Source organism: Triticum urartu, chromosome 4A (genome assembly GCF_056163025.1).
Source record: "Triticum urartu cultivar PI428250 chromosome 4A, HENAU_Tu73, whole genome shotgun sequence".
NCBI classification, from domain to species: Eukaryota; Viridiplantae; Streptophyta; class Magnoliopsida; order Poales; family Poaceae; genus Triticum; species Triticum urartu.
Genome location: NC_141876.1, coordinates 9,946,592 through 9,963,591, shown reverse-complemented (window position 1 = coordinate 9,963,591; position 17,000 = coordinate 9,946,592). Strand labels below are relative to the sequence as shown.

General features: G+C 48.0%; 4 protein-coding genes across 5 annotated transcripts; 1 reads left to right on the top strand and 3 right to left on the bottom strand.

Moving 5' to 3' along the window:
- Positions 1-408: 408 nt before the first annotated feature.
- Positions 409-5,169, top strand: LOC125550197 (cationic amino acid transporter 3, mitochondrial). 2 transcript variants are annotated; one of them, XM_048713138.2, is made up of 14 exons: positions 411-748; positions 1,687-1,888; positions 2,016-2,100; positions 2,209-2,349; positions 2,433-2,551; positions 2,664-2,760; positions 2,858-3,030; positions 3,117-3,183; positions 3,379-3,537; positions 3,673-3,922; positions 4,044-4,152; positions 4,337-4,449; positions 4,539-4,614; positions 4,706-5,169. In XM_048713138.2, exons 1-14 carry the CDS (start codon positions 607-609, stop codon positions 4,857-4,859), a joined length of 1,887 nt encoding a protein of 628 aa, XP_048569095.1. In that variant the 5' UTR covers positions 411-606; the 3' UTR covers positions 4,860-5,169. The 2 variants fall into 2 exon arrangements, with proteins under 2 accessions (XP_087373562.1, XP_048569095.1); XM_087517436.1 differs by having other exon boundaries at positions 409-748; positions 2,016-2,349.
- Positions 5,170-5,299: 130 nt separating this feature from the next.
- LOC125554492 (serine carboxypeptidase 1-like) lies at positions 5,300-15,273 on the bottom strand. The gene is made up of 7 exons (XM_048718036.2): positions 14,877-15,273; positions 14,681-14,788; positions 14,217-14,488; positions 6,226-6,483; positions 5,993-6,099; positions 5,804-5,893; positions 5,300-5,699 (listed from the first exon to the last, which is right to left on the bottom strand). Exons 1-7 carry the CDS (start codon positions 15,271-15,273, stop codon positions 5,438-5,440), a joined length of 1,494 nt encoding a protein of 497 aa, XP_048573993.2. The 3' UTR covers positions 5,300-5,437.
- On the bottom strand, positions 10,796-12,298 carry LOC147974385 (protein FAR1-RELATED SEQUENCE 5-like). Its single transcript, XM_087519379.1, has one exon. The coding sequence runs from the start codon at positions 12,296-12,298 to the stop codon at positions 10,796-10,798; it is 1,503 nt and encodes a 500-aa protein (XP_087375505.1).
- On the bottom strand, positions 12,304-13,428 carry LOC147974384 (protein FAR1-RELATED SEQUENCE 11-like). Its single transcript, XM_087517437.1, has 3 exons — positions 13,252-13,428; positions 13,103-13,168; positions 12,304-13,017 (listed from the first exon to the last, which is right to left on the bottom strand). The coding sequence occupies exons 1-3, from the start codon at positions 13,426-13,428 to the stop codon at positions 12,304-12,306; spliced, it is 957 nt and encodes a 318-aa protein (XP_087373563.1).
- Positions 15,274-17,000: the final 1,727 nt, after the last annotated feature.

The window sequence follows — 17,000 nt, the reverse complement described above, 5'->3', positions numbered from 1 at the left end:
TGGCATTTGAAAAAAACATTAAACTAGGTCTCCGGACCAATGGGGTTCGCCCTAGCCCTCCCTTGACGAACAATCGAGGTAGGCAAAACGTTCGCTGGGAGCTGCTCCCTGGCGAACGATCGTTGGATCGGTCGCCAGATATTAGAGTCCTTATAAAAAATTTGTATGTACTCCTCCCGCATAAAAGAGGGAGATTTGTATGTGCTCGCAAAAGGAAATAATTCACTATTGTAATCTTGTAATTGAATTGGGGTGCGGGCCGTGTGGCTAGATCTCACTCGACTGAGATTTTACCTCAGTCGACAACATATAATATAAAAAAGAATAAAGGAAAAATAAAAAAGGAATTTTTGTATGGATCCCGAATTGTATTCCATAATAATAGAATCCAGGAGGCCGGACGGCGGCAACTGAATCTCTCAATCCTTCTTTGACTCTGCATATTCTGAGAGAGAGAGAGAGAGAGAGAGAAAGCGAGGCCGCCTCCGTCTCCACTTCCGTCGCTTTCTCGCCGCCCAATCCCCGCGTAAACCGCCAGAATCCCGATGCCCTTATCCGCCCTCTGATCGAGATTGCTTGGCTCTCGGCACCGCCAAATCCCTCCCCATGGCATTGCAGATTGGCGGCGGCGGAGGCGGCGGGGGGTTCCGGAGCCTGATGCGGCGGAAGCCGGTCGACTCCGACAGGGTCCGCGCCGAGGGGCAGCAGCTCGCCAAGGAGCTCAACATCCTCGAGCTGGTCGCGATCGGTGAGGCGACGTCCTCCTCTCCCCTCCCGTCCCGTCCGCCTTTTCTTTTCTTTTCTGTCCGCCCTTTTCCGGAGTAACAGTATGTTTCTGCCATGGAAAAGCGAGGCCTTTTTTGTGGTTTTGGGAACTTGGGAACTGTGGCGACACTGCAGGTTTCGTGGTGGAAACTGTTCTGTTTATTAGATTCACGGGTCTTGGATCAATGGAGCCGCTAGATTTATTTGGAGGATTTGCTTTGTTTTCTGATTAATGTGCTTATATAGTACGTAAGTACATTTTAACAGGGATTTTAACAATTGTTTACCTAGGCCTGACCTTTTCGAATTGTGACGTGTTTTTCGCTCTGAAACAACAGAAATACAAGGGAACAATTTTGCCATGGTACTCTGTTTTTCTCTTTGTAAACAAATGCAGTAAATAAAATAAATCAGTTTTTACATTATGCTTGTATTAGTATTTTTAGAAGAAGAAGAAAACTGGAGGCTTATATTAGTTGTGAAAGGCATTCGGATGAGTGGACTTGCTCAAGTTCTATTTTTGCAGTTGTTTTGTTTCAACCTGTTAACCAGTGCTGAAGTCAATATACAGATTAAAAGACAAAGGGGGTCCTTACTTTATGATCTGTTAACCTTGTATGCTGCCTTGCTTAAGCACAATTGCGGTTGCAGAACTTAATTTTACAATCTGCCACAAAAAATAAAACAGCCACGGAAGTAACAATGTTTTTGTTAACCAAAACGGTAAATAGGCAAATGTTTGATAGACAAATGACATTATCATAAATTCACAATCCAGCAGTGTCAAATGGAGCCCGACGTTTGAGATTCTATTTAACAAAGTCTTTTTCCCCAATACATTGAGTGCTTGTCTGGATTGTTTATGAAAGTTTACAGACGGAGTATTAAATATTGTTGATGAACCCTTCCATTATCTACCAGGGGTTGGTTCGACAATTGGAGCTGGAGTATATGTTCTTGTGGGAACAGTTGCCAGGGAGCATGCTGGTCCAGCATTGGCAGTTTCATTCCTGATAGCTGGAATAGCTGCTGCACTTTCAGCATTCTGTTATGCCGAGCTTGCTAGCCGTTGCCCCTCTGCTGGAAGCGCCTATCATTATTCATATATCTGCATTGGCGAAGGGTAAAAATTACTGGCCCCATGGCATAGATTGCATTCTATACCATGGTGAATTCTGTTGTTGTGTTACATTTAGGATCTTATAAAGGCCAGAATGATCTAACATGGTTCACACGTCGTATTTATCTAGTGTTGCCTGGTTGATTGGCTGGTCGTTAGTGCTGGAATATACTCTTGGCGGATCCGCTGTTGCCCGTGGAATATCCCCCAATTTAGTGAGTGTCATCTCTTTCTTAGAGCTTTGTTCTGTGCAATTTTGGTCAATGCTTGAACTACCGCTCTGCTATATTCCTTATTTTATGAACTTTCATTTCTCTTTTCAGGCCTTGTTTTTTGGAGGACCAGATAGCTTGCCATGGATTTTAGCACGGCATCAACTTCCATGGTTTGACGTTATTGTTGATCCCTGTGCTGCCGCTCTTGTTCTTGCTGTCACTGCTTTATTATGCCTAGGGATAAAAGAGGTTGGTACTTTGCTCAGGTTATAAGATTGCTCATTTCCCCAAATATAGGACCATCAATGATATTCTATTTGAATTTCTTGCAGAGCTCATATGTACAAGCAATTGTGACGATTATGAATGCTTGTGTGATGCTATTTGTGATCATAGCTGGTTGTTATATTGGCTTCCAGATTGGATGGGAGGGCTATAAGGTTACTGACGGGTATGTACCCTGAAATCATTTGGTATTTAGCATACTGCAGAGGGACGTTTTTCACTGAACTACTTAAACTTTTTTTTCGAAAACTAGTGGAATAACAGTGTAAACTTTTCAGGTATTTTCCATATGGAGTAAATGGAGTGCTTGCTGGATCAGCAACTGTTTTCTTTGCATACATAGGCTTTGACACAGTAGCGAGTACTGCCGAGGAGGTAAGGAAGGTCCTACTTAATGACTTTTTTGTCCACTTCCATTAAGGAGATATATATTGACTTTTGTTGTTATTGTTGATTTTACTTTGATCGACAGGTCAAGAATCCACAACGAGATCTACCTCTGGGAATAGGAGCAGCATTGTCTATTTGCTGTTTCTTGTACATGATGGTCGCTGTTGTTATTGTTGGGATTGTACCGTATTTTGCTATGGACCCAGATACACCTATTTCATCCGCCTTTGCAAAACATGGAATGCAGTGGGCAATGTAAGGACTCAATTCTCCTTTTGTTTATGCTGTTGGCTATAATGGTCATCTGGTGTGCTTCTGACTGAATTATTCACTATTTTTAGGTATGTTGTGACAAGTGGTGCTGTTCTTGCACTGTGTTCAACCTTGATGGGCTCACTTCTTCCACAGGTATACAAACACGTCACTGTGACTCGAACTTGTGATAATTAGCAGTCTACCCCGTAACGTTTAGTCTATATAGAATTTCCATACTAGGGGCGGCTACTTTTCTGCAGTGCGTAGGTGAACCTAGTCTTGCAGCTTGCCGAAGCTGAGTGACTTCCAAAATAGTTGCTAAACTACTTGAGTTTTTCATCTTCACAGCCTAGAATACTGATGACCATGGCAAGAGATGGACTGCTGCCATCTTTCTTCTCCGATGTGAACAAGCACACACAAGTACCTGTCAAGGGCACAATTGCGGCTGGTATCTGTGCTGCTGCTCTGGCCTTTTTCATGGACGTTTCTCAGTTGGCAGGAATGGTAAGAAGACATCAAGCCGTTGTCATTTGCATACTTTGATTTGATGGCCTTACAGACACAAAAAATAGTTAGCAGCACAGCACTGCATAGATTTATTTAACATGGAACAGAAATTTAAACGCTTGACCGTTTCAGGTCAGTGTAGGCACACTCCTATCGTTCACCATGGTGGCAGTATCGATCTTGATACTCAGATATGTTCCTCCAGAGGAGGTGGTCCCTCTACCATCACCTCGGCGAGAGTCAATGGGTTTGAGCCAAGAATATGATGAGGAAAAGGGCAGGGATCCACTTGGAGATGAGATCTGCGACACATCTCAAATAAAGGATTTGATTATGACAGAACCAATGAAGGACCCTCTTCTCGAGAAGAAGCAACACAAAGGTAATGTGCACACAGTTGCTTTCAGATTTAAACTAGCTGTCCCATTTTTCCCACAAATAGTGTGCTTCTTATAACGGAAGCTAACCAAGATGAATGATCTTTCCTTATAATAATATATTAGGCACGATGGATGAGATGAAGCGTCGGAAGATAGCTGCTTTCAGCATAGGGTCTGTTTGTCTAGGAGTTCTGGTCCTCACGGCTTCAGCTTCTGCCACATGGCTACCTTTGTAAGTATGCATATAGTTGGGAAAGAGATATACATTTGCCTCATTGTTTTATTTAGGAAAATGGAAGAAGCTTTATTACCCCCGGCCTCTGTGCCATAGATGAATGCAGCAGCATCTATAATTGTACCGTTCATTACAAGTCACCAGAAAATCTAACAAATATATGTTTGTTTCTTATTATCAGCCTACCGCTTTGCATTGGTTGTATTGTTGGTGGTGTGCTCCTTATACCTGGTCTTGTTGTACTCTGCTGCATTGACCAAGATGATGGCAGGCACTCTTTTGGTCATTCTGGAGGTACATTAAACTGCTTGTCCTTTTCTTGTTCTTCTTTTAAATTAAAGAGGATGCATGTTTCTTTAGGCTGAACTCTGTCTTTGCTGCAGGATTCATGTGCCCCTTTGTTCCGTTTCTACCTGTTGTATGCATCCTCATAAATACATATCTGTTGATAAACCTTGGGTGAGTGCACATCTAACTTTAGATGCTTATTTTGCTTCCCTTTTTTCGTGATTTATCCAGAAAGCACAATCATTTTCATTGTATTTTTCAGCGGAGATGCATGGCTGAGAGTCGGCATATGGCTGCTGATAGGTGTTTTCATTTACATTTTCTACGGGCGAACCCGCAGCTCGCTAGTCGATGTTGTGTATGTCCCTGTGGCCAAGGCCGATGTACGCAGGAGTTCATCTGGTTTCATGTCCTAGAAAAGAAAGAACCGTCACATCTTGGAGCTGGCAAAACCTCGCTGGCCCTCACCTGCTCAGCCGGATATCAGCCAGCCCGGAAGGGCCTGTTGAATTGTTGGGAGCTTAGTCGTCGACAGGGTCTCATTGATTCAGTTTTTGGGGGGCGTGCATGAGAAAGATCAGCATACAGACTAGAGTTTGGATTGGGTGGTGTAGTGTGTGATTGTTTGTAATTCATTCATTCATGTATAAGCAAGCCCCTTGTAACGGAACGGGTGAATACTGATTGAAAAGAGATGATGGAATCTTACAGAAATTGCAACAGAAACCATTCTTTCAAAGCTTCAATACAGTTATTTATACCAAAAAAAAGAAATATATATATATGTGCATTTGCTGTTTTGTTCCTGTTTAAACTTGAAACGAACACGATGAAGTCGGATGGGACAAATCAGAAATGTCTGGAGGCCTGAATTTTGGATAGATCACTGCTAGCTACAGTACAACACAACTTGTCATGGTTTTAGTTCAACCACGGCAAGTATTTTTGAACGGAGGGAGTACAACAGAAACAAAAACACAAACATAAAGACTAGCTAGTACTCCTTGGTGAATGCAGGGAGGATCCCTGTGAGAAAGGACTGGAGCAGTATCATCGCTCTCTCGGGTTGGAAGGCCGGGACCATGTGCCCGGCTCCTCTCACGGTGGCGAAGGTGAACCCTCCTGCGTACTGCTGGACATAGCCCCCTACCTCGTGGCCGGCCGTCCATGGACGCCATGGCTCTGTAACGGAGAGGTTGAGGTCGCGGATCGTGTACTTGGTGCCGGTGAAGGGGCAAACGGAGTCGAAATCCCCGCTGAAAATCAATTCGTCAGTCTCAGCATCAACAAGAACCAAAGTGTCCCAAGCTCATATGCATCATAATTTGTCTGATGGTCTGTCGTCAAGAAGGTGGAGTACCTGAAGAGCCATATGGGCAGGCCGTGGTCGATTAGCCGTTTCAATGTTGGCACCATGGTGTCCGGTGAGTCCTTGAAGTCCTCAAAGGATCTGCACAGCACAAGGTTAATCAGGCCAGTTCTAGAATGAAAGATGTAAATTCAAGTACCAGGTAGCTCATCAAAAAAGCTATCTTCAGCACTAGCTAACCTGCAATCGAGCCATTTGGTTTCTCTGGCATGGAGAGCCTTCTGAACTTGAGGACTGTTGAGGTAGTCCTTGGTAGGCACATAGCTGCATGGATCATATCCGGGCAACTGAAAAGGATGTATGTACGTGCGTTCATAAGGGTGAGTGTATATGAGATATACCTTGTTCAGTAAAAATGACGAAAAAACTCAATAAAACATGCGCAAACTAAGTTCATTTTTCTGGTCACGTACGTAAGTGCTGGAGTAGTAGGAGCCGTTGGAAGCGATGATGCAAGTGGGAGCGTATATGTTATCGTGATCCAGGATGCTATCCTGACATTCGGTAATGGCCTGGTAGCACCTCGCACTGATGGAGGAGTCGTTGATGCTGCAGCCGCCAGCGATGTCAGCCCAAACCTCATCGGAGATGGCACCGTGGCTCCACAGGTACTTGTAGTGCCCTATGAGGTTTTTCATCTTGTCGAGGTAAGGGTTACCGACCATGATACCCTTGTGGTTACACTTCCGTTTCGGTAGACCCCTTGTAAACACAAGGACGGCCGAGATTGCCCAATACCCCTTCATAACAGAGGGCAGGATGGACCTATTTTGAAAAAGCTTCCCCCGCCGGCCTGACTGCCCGCAAAAAAGAAAAAAAACAGGCGAAGCAATACGTATATGAATACAGCCCGCCCGCCCGAGAGGGAAAAAAAATTAAACCGGCCGGCCGCACGCGCCTGGTGACGTGGCAGGCATGCAGACGTGCCCGCCCGCGATCACGGCGGCAGTCCCCGCAGTCAACGCGTCGCGCCGCACCCGTCGCGGCCCCACCCACGTCCCCCGACCGCACGCCAGCCCGCACCCGTCTGCCAAGCACGGCGCCCGAGGCGCGCATGCACGTAGGCGGTTGCACGCGCGTGCCGCCTGCTGGACGCCACCGCTGCCGCCGTCGTCGTCTCCTCGCATGCCGCGCCTCCACTGCCGCCTGCCGCCGCGCCTGCCGGACGCCACCGCTGCCGCCTGCCATCGCTGTCGGCTCCTGGCCTGCCGCGCCGCCGCTGTCGCCTGGGCTGCCACCCGACCGGCCCGCCGCCTGGCCTGCCCCCTCCGGACGCGCCGTTCGCGGCGCCCGACGGTCAAAGCGTCGCCTCGCCTGCCGCGCGGTCATTAACGCGCCGGCGTTAATAGCCGCGCTGCCGCCCGCCCGCCTCCTCCCCCGCCCCGCCCCGCCCCGCTATAAAACGGCGACGCCCCGCCCACGCCCGTCCCACCGTGCTGTCGCCTGCCCACCTCCTCCCCCGCCCCCGCCCACACCCGTCCCACCGACGCCCGTCGCCGCCTGCCCGCACCCGATGTCGTTCTTCCGCGGCAGCAGCAGCACCGGCGGCGGCGGCGCCGCCGCCGACGTCCCCGGCGCATGGCCGACGAGCATCGGTGTGCCGGAGACGCTGGAGCTCCACCGCTACTGCCTCCTTGTGCCGCCGGGCTGCCGTCTTCCACACAACTGGAAGATCGACGCGGACGGCTACGCGACGCCGGGTCCCGGTGCGACGGAGGAGGAGCTCCGCAACCACAGCGGCGGCCGGGACAATATCGAAGGCCGGAAGCGGTTTTGGTGCGGGAAGGACTATTGGGAGGTCATGGCCGCCTTCCGCCTTGCGGTGGCCGGCGAGACCCCCGACCTGACGGGCCGCAGCGGCCGTCTTCGCGCACCGCCTCCACCGCACGATCGCCACAGACGTGGCGGCGGCCACGGTGTGCACCCGGCACCGGCGTCCGCACCGGCCGCCCCTCCCTCGCCGCCGGGGATAGACTTGCCGCCGGAGCAGGTCATCCTCCGCGAGGACGGTGACCCGGATGACACACCGGGGTACCACGTGGCCGTACGGGCGTCGGAGGCTGCAGCGGCGGCGGCGGAGGCGATGGAGGCCGCCGAGATTGCGGCTGCAATCCAGGCGGCCGAGGCGGCGCAGCAGGCGGCGATGGCAGCGCCGGAGTGGCAGCAGGTGCCGCCGGAGTGGCAGCAGGAGTGGGAGCAGGCGCCGGCGGAGTGGCAGCAGGCGCCGGCGGAGGAGGAGGATTCCGACGACGATCCGGTGGACTGGGACGACCTCGCCAACCGGTCCAGCAGCGACGATGACGGCGGCGACGGCCCGGCTGTGATTGATCTCGTTGATAGCGACAATGAGTAGTTTTTTTACTATGTTTTTTATTTAATTTGGTTATGTCGTTGTAAGCCTAAGTAGTAGACTTTATGTATGAACTTGTAATCATCGAGTTCGCTCGACTATGTAAAATATTTTATCTATGTTGAATGAAATTTAAGTGAAATTTCTTTTGTCCTTTTCATTCGGGAGTTTTGATTTGATGATGAATTTGTACACGAAAATATGGTAAAACATAATAAAATAGTAAGGACGCTAAAGTACGTGATTGCATGCATGTAACAGAACAAAATTTTGCGAGTGTGTGTGCATCCCGAATGTAGTCCTACACGCACGATATGAACGAAATCAGACAGGAAACACACGTAGTTCAGTGTGTGTCCGGACATCGGTGTAGGGTACTTTAGCCTAGGAAACCCTAGAAAATGCGTCGAGGGTTAAAAAATTGCAAGAATTGGAGTGTGTGCTGTGGATGGTGATGGCAACGTGTGGAAAAAGTGTCGTGATGTTTGACGGAGTAGAAAAAAAATCGTAGTTGGGAACCCCCTCCCCAGCAGACCGAGAAGTAGCTGGTTGCACTGGGGCTATGTGATCGCATGCATGCAATTGCACCAAAGTGTGCGTACATGTGGGCACGGCCAACGTAGGCCCCCACGCAAGGTTGGAACAAAAACGGACACAAAACGGACGTTGCGTCACGTCCGGGCAGTGTTTTTGCGATTTTCGACCTGGAAAACCCTAGAAAATGCGCCGAGCGCCAGAAAAATACGAGAATTGGCGTGTGTGATGTGGATGGTGATGGCAACGTGTGGAAAAAGTGTCGTGACGTTTGATGGAGTAGAAAAAAACCGTAGTTGGGAACCCCCTCCCCGGCAGACCGAGAAGTAGCTGGTTGCACTGGGGCTACGTGATCGCATGCATGCAATTGCACCAAAGTGTCCGTACATGTGGGCACGTCCAACGTAGGCCCCCACGCAAGGTTGGAACAAAAACGGACACAAAACGGACGTTGCGTCACGTCCGGGCAGTGTTTTTGCGATTTTCGACCTGGAAAACCCTAGAAAATGCGCCGAGCGCCGAAAAAATACGATAATTGGCGTGTGTGATGTGGATGGTGATGGCAACGTGTGGAAAAAGTGTCGTGACGTTTGACGGAGTAGAAAAAAAAACCGTAGTTGGGAACCCCCTCCCCGGCAGACCGAGAAGTAGCTGGTTGCACTGGGGCTACGTGATCGCATGCATGCAATTGCACCAAAGTGTCCGTACATGTGGGCACGGCCAACGTAGGCCCCCACGCAAGGTTGGAACAAAAACGGACACAAAACGGATGTTGCGTCACGTCCGGGCAGTGTTTTTGCGATTTTCGACCTAGAAAACCCTAGAAAATGCGCCGAGCGCCAGAAAAATACGAGAATTGGCGTGTGTGATGTGGATGGTGATGGCAAAGTGTGGAAAAAGTGTCGTGACGTTTGACGAAGTAGAAAAAAAACCGTAGTTGGGAACCCCCTCCCCGGCAGACCGAGAAGTAGCTGGTTGCACTGGGGCTACGTGATCGCATGCATGCAATTGCACCAAAGTGTCCGTACATGTGGGCACGGCCAACGTAGGCCCCCACGCAAGGTTGGAACAAAAACGGACACAAAACGGACGTTGCGTCACGTCCGGGCAGTGTTTTTGCGATTTTCGACCTGAAAAACCCTAGAAAATGCGCCGAGCGCCGGAAAAATACGAGAATTGGCGTGTGTGATGTGGATGGTGATGGCAACGTGTGGAAAAAGTGTCGTGACGTTTGACGGAGTAGAAAAAAAAACCGTAGTTGGGAACCCCTTCCACGGCAGACCGAGAAGTAGCTGGTTGCACTGGGGCTACGTGATCCCATGCATGCAATTGCACCAAAGTGTCCGTACATGTGGGCACGGCCAACGTAGGGCGCCACTCGCCCCCTCCCACGGCCCACGCCCACTCCCCTCCCCCGCGCGCTGCCGAACTCACGCCAGTTTAGTCCCACCTCGGAAGCGGAGGGGCACGAGGAGCGACTTAAATAGCTGCCTCCGCCCCCTCTTTCGAACTCCTCTCTTATCACACTGCCCGCAGCCCCGTTGGACCCCGTTGCCGGGCCCATTAGTGGGCTCTATCAGCCGCCCGAGTCGCCCCTTTCGGGCTTGATTTGGGTGTATGATTTGTTCCCCACTATGAGCCCGGCTGCGGTGGTTGGGCATATTTTTTTTCTGAATATTTTTAAAAAATATTATTTTACTTTTACGAAAGTGCAGAACAAATATACTCATTTAAAAAATGTACGCAATCTTTGCATGCATGCACCTAGGAATCATATAGAAACAGTACAAATAAACATAATTTCCAAACAGTACAAATAAACAGAATTTCGAAACAGTACAAATAAACAGAATTTCGAAACTTCATATAGAAGCAATATAAATCATCACGTAACAGTACAAATCAAGTTTTCTGGCACACATGTGCGAATAAAAATAGCATAGGTTATTCAGACATGACTCGTGCGATCACTTTTATTCTTCCTACAAACCAAGCTGCGTCTCTACGCCCAGTTCTTGAACAAAACATAAAGAAATGGGTGAGCAAATATAGTTGGTAAAGTCAAAGTAGCAACATAACAAAAATAAAAAGGTTGCAACTCACTTCTCGTTCTTACTGCATGTAGCCTTGTTATGACCTGGGAGACCACACAGACTGCACAAAGGACCACTTTTCTTCTCTGTAAAATCTTTTGGCCTACCATTCTTTGTAACGTCGGGGCCCCCCTTCGATCGCCCCTTCTTAGGTGCACCCTTCGTCGAAACTTTCTGAGGATCACCAATACCAGGCTCAACTTGTTGCGCCTGACTTGCCTCCTTCTTCAGCATAGCATACCTTCTACTTCCTATAAGTTCCTCCTCTGAAATCTTTTTCTGCGCTATTATGTTGTCCAGACACTTCATCAACTCGTCGTACAAGAAGGGATCATTTGCTGCAACATGAGCAGCTTCTGCGGTTTTAATGGTTATTGCACTATACCGTTCTCTCTCCAATGGCCCTGACCAACCCCATCCAAACATATCACTCTTCCGCTGCACAGGCAACCCATCTCTCGCATGTTTGGACAACCGATGCATGACACAACACTTTGGTATTTCAGTTAAGTTCAGATGATGGAGAACAAACAGAATGTGTTTGCATGGCAGCCCTTTCCGAACCATCCTAAGACAACTGCATGTAATAGTTTGTTCTGAGTTACCTGGTTCATAAACAACATTGTACCTGAACTTGTGGTTATCCTTCCATGTCACCATGAATGTTTGACGCCCAATTCCCACGAGCGTATCAAATATCTCCAGCTGACCCATCTTATGCAAATCATCTTGCAGGATGTAGAAATTAGCAGGTGTGAATACTTTGGCGGCATGCTCCTCAAGGGCCTTATATTCAGTAACCGACGGTGGTTCCTTCTGGAATGCCTCGCAGTCATCGTACGCCTCGTTCTCACGCAGGCGAACTATACAGTTCTCATAATGCACCACCAAATCAACAATTGTCATACCGTAGTCCAGGTGAAGGTGAAGGCAGGAGTTGAGGCTTTCACTCCTCTGGTTACTTCGCATATCAAGGAAAAAACCATCGGAAAGATATGAAGCTGCCCAAAGTCTCCTCTTCCTGTACATCCTGTCAAGCCACTCTTCGGTTCTATCCGTCTTCCACTTATCATAGAAAGCTTTCCATCTCTGCTCAAAGTTCGCTTGAGAGGTGGCATAGTACAGGAGCGATCTGAACTCATCCAGTGACTTGTAATGCAGGTGCCTTTGCATATTTTTCTCGATATGCCAGGAGCAAAGACGATGGAAAACATCTGAAAGGACAGTCCGAATAGCCCGGATCATTGCAGCGTCACCGTCTGTGATTATTGACTTTGGCTTCACCTGACAGTTTGCCTTCATAAATGTCTGCAGTAGCCACACGTATGTCCCTTCCGTCTCGTCAGCAATGATGGCACAACCAAACACTGTGGTGCAACGGTGGTTGTTAACTCCGACAAAGGGGACGAACGGCATACCGTATCTGTTCATCTTATACGTGCTATCAAACACGACCACATCTCCGTAGTCCTGATAGTCCCTCCACGACTGTGCATCGCACCAGAACATACTCTTCAATCGCCCTTCCTTGTCACGTACATACTCAAAAAAAACTCAGGGTCCTTCTCCTTCCTGCTCCTCATAATGCCAACTGCCGTCTCTGCATCTCCCTTTGCAATGAGCTTCGTTTTTTCTCTGCAACAAAGATTGTAAATGTCCCTCCTGATAAGCCCGCACTTATCGTACGAACCGTATCTGCTGATGAAGTTGTCCATTATAATATGCTTTCTTATCCCGGCTGCTTCCATCGCCAATATCTCCGCCCTCTGGCCATCTCCAATCCGTCTGTGTGACCAAAAAAAACAAACCTCGTCCGGCCGAGCCATCGCGTGGTTGTGATCATCCACGAATGATGCGACGAACCAAACGCCACGTTCTCTGTCCAGCTTCACCACCATATGTGCACCGCAGTCGCAACGAGTCTCCGGTCTAAGCCTGCGCTTGCGGCCCTCCATGGTTATGAACTTGCTCTGCCTTCTCCCTGCCCTGGAGCAAAGAAACCGCCGGTACCGTATCATTCCCGAAGCACCTCGTTTCACCTTCTGTTTCCTGATACTAAACCCGTGCTCTCTGGCGTGATTGTTGTAGAATATGTATGCATCCCCTTGCAACCGAAAGGTCATAGCCATGACCTTCCAATGTGTCTCAAGCATCTTCTGCTCCCTTTGAGCCTCCTCAATATCAATCTCTCCCTCATGGTCATCAAGTACAGGACCATCTGACTCCTCCTACAACATTCATTTGAAAATATATATGTCAATTACTATCATTTAAATCATACTATTGATCGATGTACAACATCTAGCAACTAACCTGGCTCAAGTTATCTGCAAATGATTCCTGCCAACTATGTTGCACATTGTCAACATCCACATCTTCCTGTAAATTTGTACACAAAATATATAGTTAGCCATGCCATACTTTGCAAATTCAAAAATAAAAACAAAATATACGCCACTTACGTTGTCGCTATTTGCGCCATGTTCATTATTATCAAAATCCTCCGGAGGTAAGATATCATATGACGAGACGGAATTGTTGTCGCTGATGTCATCATCTTCGTTCAAATTATCGTTATCGGTCTTAGTCACCTTATCAGTACCATTCTCGTCCCTCCCGAATGCTGATTCTTCGTCCATGTCAACACGCCAAACTCACAGAACTGCAAAACATCGTGTGTTAGGTTTAGTACAATGCATCATGCCCAAAGCAACGCTAGTTCTGTAAATCATGCCCTAGTCCGTAGAGGAGGCGCTGCGGCGGGAGGTTTTGATGAACCCTAAACCCTAAATCAGTACATGCATGAACTAGCCCTCACTTCTATTCATCATGCCCGCCCCATGCCCGCTAGGTTTAGATGACAAACCTTGGCCCGCGGTGTAGACATCGCCGGCGTTCGACGACAGCGCTGCGGAGGCGGCGTCAGACGTCGGGCCCTTCACGTCCCTGGCGTAGGACGACGACGGTGAGATGCAACGACGGACGACGTTGCGACGGCGAGGGCGGTGTCGGACGGGGTTCGGGCGGCGAGGGCGGTGTCAGACGTTGGGCCCTTCATGTCCGTGTCGTCGGACGACGGTGAGATGCGGCGACGGGCGACGTTGGGACGGCGAGGGCGGCGACGGGCGACGTTGGGATGGCGAGGGTGGCCTCGGACGGGGTTCGGACGGCGGCGATCCGCGGCGGCGGCGATCGGCCACTTTGGAACTACCGTGATCGGCGGGCGGGCGACCAGATGGGCGGGCGAGAAGATGGGGGCGGGCCTAGATCGTGGGTAGTTTTTGCGGGCAAGCGACCAGATGGGTAGTTTTTTTTTCAACCGCGTATACGTATGCCTGGCAGAGCCGTACAATACGAGGTGGGTATACGTTTCTTCCGTATGCCCATTCTGCCCTTCTACGTTTTGTTGGGGGGGGGGGGGGTCTACCGAAGCAAGCCCCTTGAGGTTAATGGTGTTGTTGTTGCTGTTGTGTGCTAAGATGGTGGCGGCGAGTTGGGGGATGTAGTGACCGGCATAGCTCTCCCCGGTGATGTACAAGGGGCGTGCCTTGTACTCGGGGAACATGTCGAGCCAGCTGACGAGGAAGACGTAGGCGTCCTGGGCAGCCATTGGATCCCCCATCTTGTCGTAGTCGGAAGACGTGTTTGAGTAGGGGAATCCCACGCCGGCGGGTGATTCCAGGAAGATGACGTTGGCCACTGCAAGTTTTGGTGGTGCGAGGTACATAAGGTTTTAATATATACATTTACAAAATTTGACCATATTTATAGAAAACAACACGAACATTTAAAATAACAAATATAAAATATATTCAATGATGAGTCTAATAATATTGATTAGATCTAATGTATTGGAGGCAGTGACATTTCAAAACTAGAATGGATGGTTACCGTTGTTCCAGGCATGCTTGTTCCTCGTGAGGGTTTTGCCGTCCCTGTTTGCACGGAAAGGACCCAATTCTCGCATTGCTCCATGGCCGAGCGACGAGCATCCAGGCCCTGCTCCACATCAAACCCTTCTCATGTTGCAAGTGTACTTTCACGGTGCAACATAATTCACACTAGCTAGCTGTAGTGTCTTTCTTACCTCCGTTGAGCCAGAGGAGGAGTGGTTTCGCCGTCGCATTGCCGGGCGCTTCAACGAAGTAGTAGAAGAGAGCGCGGCCATTGTGGCTGCCGACAGTCACGTACCCACCATACTGGTCGAAGTCAACACCCTTTGGCTGCCCTGGCAGGGCCGGGATCTTGTCGGCCACCTTCAGAGCACCGTGGTCGGAGGCGGGGTACTCATCTGTTCGGAGGCTGCCGAGAACTGACTTGTCATATAAAGTAGGATCACTAGTGGTGGTGGTGGTGGTGGTGCTTCTTCTTCTAGATAAAATGAATTTGGTGAGATGGGCCTCCTGAGATGCACGGGCGTGCAATGCCAAAGTGGGAATAAAAAGTAAAAGGTGCAATGCAGCAACAGCAGTAAACTTCCCCATATCTCGAATCTCCCCAATGATCGTGTGTGAGTGATATCGGTGGTGGTGGAATCGTGGGGTTTTTTATAGGCCATGGAGGCGTGGAGGTTGTGCTATATTTTTTGGGAGTGTATATATGTATTTATGACCAATACTCCATATCATCTGCACAATATCAAATCCAGATCTACCATGATACTATGTTTTATAACTATAGATTGGATGGATATTTTTTCTGGTGTATATTTAACAGAAATTTCATGCTTTAATTACATTTATTATATACCAAAAAACTACATCAAGCTAGTAGTATCAAACATCTATAAAAATGATTAAACTATTTGTGCGGCGCCACCCTATTATAGTCTTGCGAATGCTGCACCATCCCTTCTCTTTCTCTCACATGCATACAACCAAAGATATCAATCTATGGAAGCGTAATAGCACTGAGAATCTTTTTTTGTTTTGAATTTTCAATAACTTTTTTTCTCTCCAACCGTGTATTGATTGACGATCAGTTTCAACATTCGCTTTGTTACGACTAATCTATGAAAGTAGATCTCATGTTGACGTGCTTTAATTTTTTGCACTAATAAACATGTTATAGGCTTATAGCCACTTGTTTACTAGGTTATCACCATGTCACAACCACTAATTTGTTCCTATGTTATAGTTTGAGCATTTTCAGCAGCTTCCAAAAAAACCTCTCCCTGTAAGGGTTTATTGGGGCTCTTCCAATAAATTTATTGGGTTTTACAGGTGTGCACCACTTAGCAAGATCACATAATCAAACTTGTAGTCGGTGCTAATCAAACTTGTAGTCGGTGCAGAGACCGAAAGCAGAATAAAATTCTTCATTGGATGAACGAAATATGTATATGGCAACCGTGTGGCAGATTGCGAAACTGCCACACGCATGCAGCGCCATCAGTTCCTTCCCGATCTCCTTCCTTTCTCGCACGTTCTTTCCGACTGACCTCTCGATTTCTTTCCTTTCCCGCACGCCTTCCGATCTCCTTCCTTTCCCGCATGCCCTCCCTCGATTTTATCGAGTGCCTCTAATTTTCGTAATCGTCAATTATGGCACCACGCGCCTTTCCGATTTTCGGCAAAAATAATGCTTGGACCAGGATTTGATCTCTGGTCTGCAGGTAATCAATAAAAGGAGCTAACCACCTCACCTATGATACTCATTGTTGAACAAGCTAAGGGAAATACTCCCTCCTTCCATCTATATAGGGCCTAATGCGTTTTTCGAGGCTAACTTTGACCAAATGTTAGAGCAATAATATATGACATGCAACTTACACAAAGCACATCATCAAATTCGTATGTGAAAGGAGCTTTCAATGATATAATTTTCACATTATGCATGTCATGTAGTATTAATTTTATCAATAGTCAAAGGCGGTCTTGAAAAACGCATTAGGCCCTATATAGATGGAAGGAGGGAGTACTGTTTTTGACATGTTTTTGCCTTCAATATGTTAGCACTGAAAAACTTTTTGTTTCAAGCATCGTGGTAACTTTGATCATTGGGAATAAATTTGTTGAACCCGCCTCCCGATAATTTCTGTAAATAGCACGATAACATTCACGCCATAGACCTGATAATTTAGATACAAACTGAAGGAAATATGCCCTAGAGGCAATAATAAAGTTATTATTTATTTCCTTATTTCATGATAAATGTTTATTGTTCATGCTAGAATTGTATTAACCGGAAACATAATACATGTGTGAATACA

Excerpts from the sequence above, each read along its gene's own strand:
- LOC125554492 (XM_048718036.2), bottom strand. The coding sequence starts at position 15,273 with ATGGGGAAGTTTACTGCTGTTGCTGCATTGCACCTTTTACTTTTTATT. Across the intron at positions 14,789-14,876 it reads CCTCCTCTGGCTCAACGGAG|GGCCTGGATGCTCGTCGCTC; the intron begins GTAAGAAAGACA and ends GATGTGGAGCAG. Across the intron at positions 6,100-6,225 it reads CCTACTACTCCAGCACTTAC|TTGCCCGGATATGATCCATG; the intron begins GTACGTGACCAG and ends CATCCTTTTCAG.
- LOC147974384 (XM_087517437.1), bottom strand. The coding sequence starts at position 13,428 with ATGGACGAAGAATCAGCATTCGGGAGGGACGAGAATGGTACTGATAAG. Across the intron at positions 13,169-13,251 it reads ATGGCGCAAATAGCGACAAC|GAAGATGTGGATGTTGACAA; the intron begins GTAAGTGGCGTA and ends ACAAATTTACAG. Across the intron at positions 13,018-13,102 it reads TTGCAGATAACTTGAGCCAG|GAGGAGTCAGATGGTCCTGT; the intron begins GTTAGTTGCTAG and ends TGAATGTTGTAG.
- LOC125550197 (XM_087517436.1), top strand. The coding sequence starts at position 607 with ATGGCATTGCAGATTGGCGGCGGCGGAGGCGGCGGGGGGTTCCGGAGC. Across the intron at positions 2,761-2,857 it reads TAGCGAGTACTGCCGAGGAG|GTCAAGAATCCACAACGAGA; the intron begins GTAAGGAAGGTC and ends TTTGATCGACAG. Across the intron at positions 3,031-3,116 it reads CATGGAATGCAGTGGGCAAT|GTATGTTGTGACAAGTGGTG; the intron begins GTAAGGACTCAA and ends CACTATTTTTAG.
- LOC147974385 (XM_087519379.1), bottom strand. The coding sequence starts at position 12,298 with ATGTTCTGGTGCGATGCACAGTCGTGGAGGGACTATCAGGACTACGGA.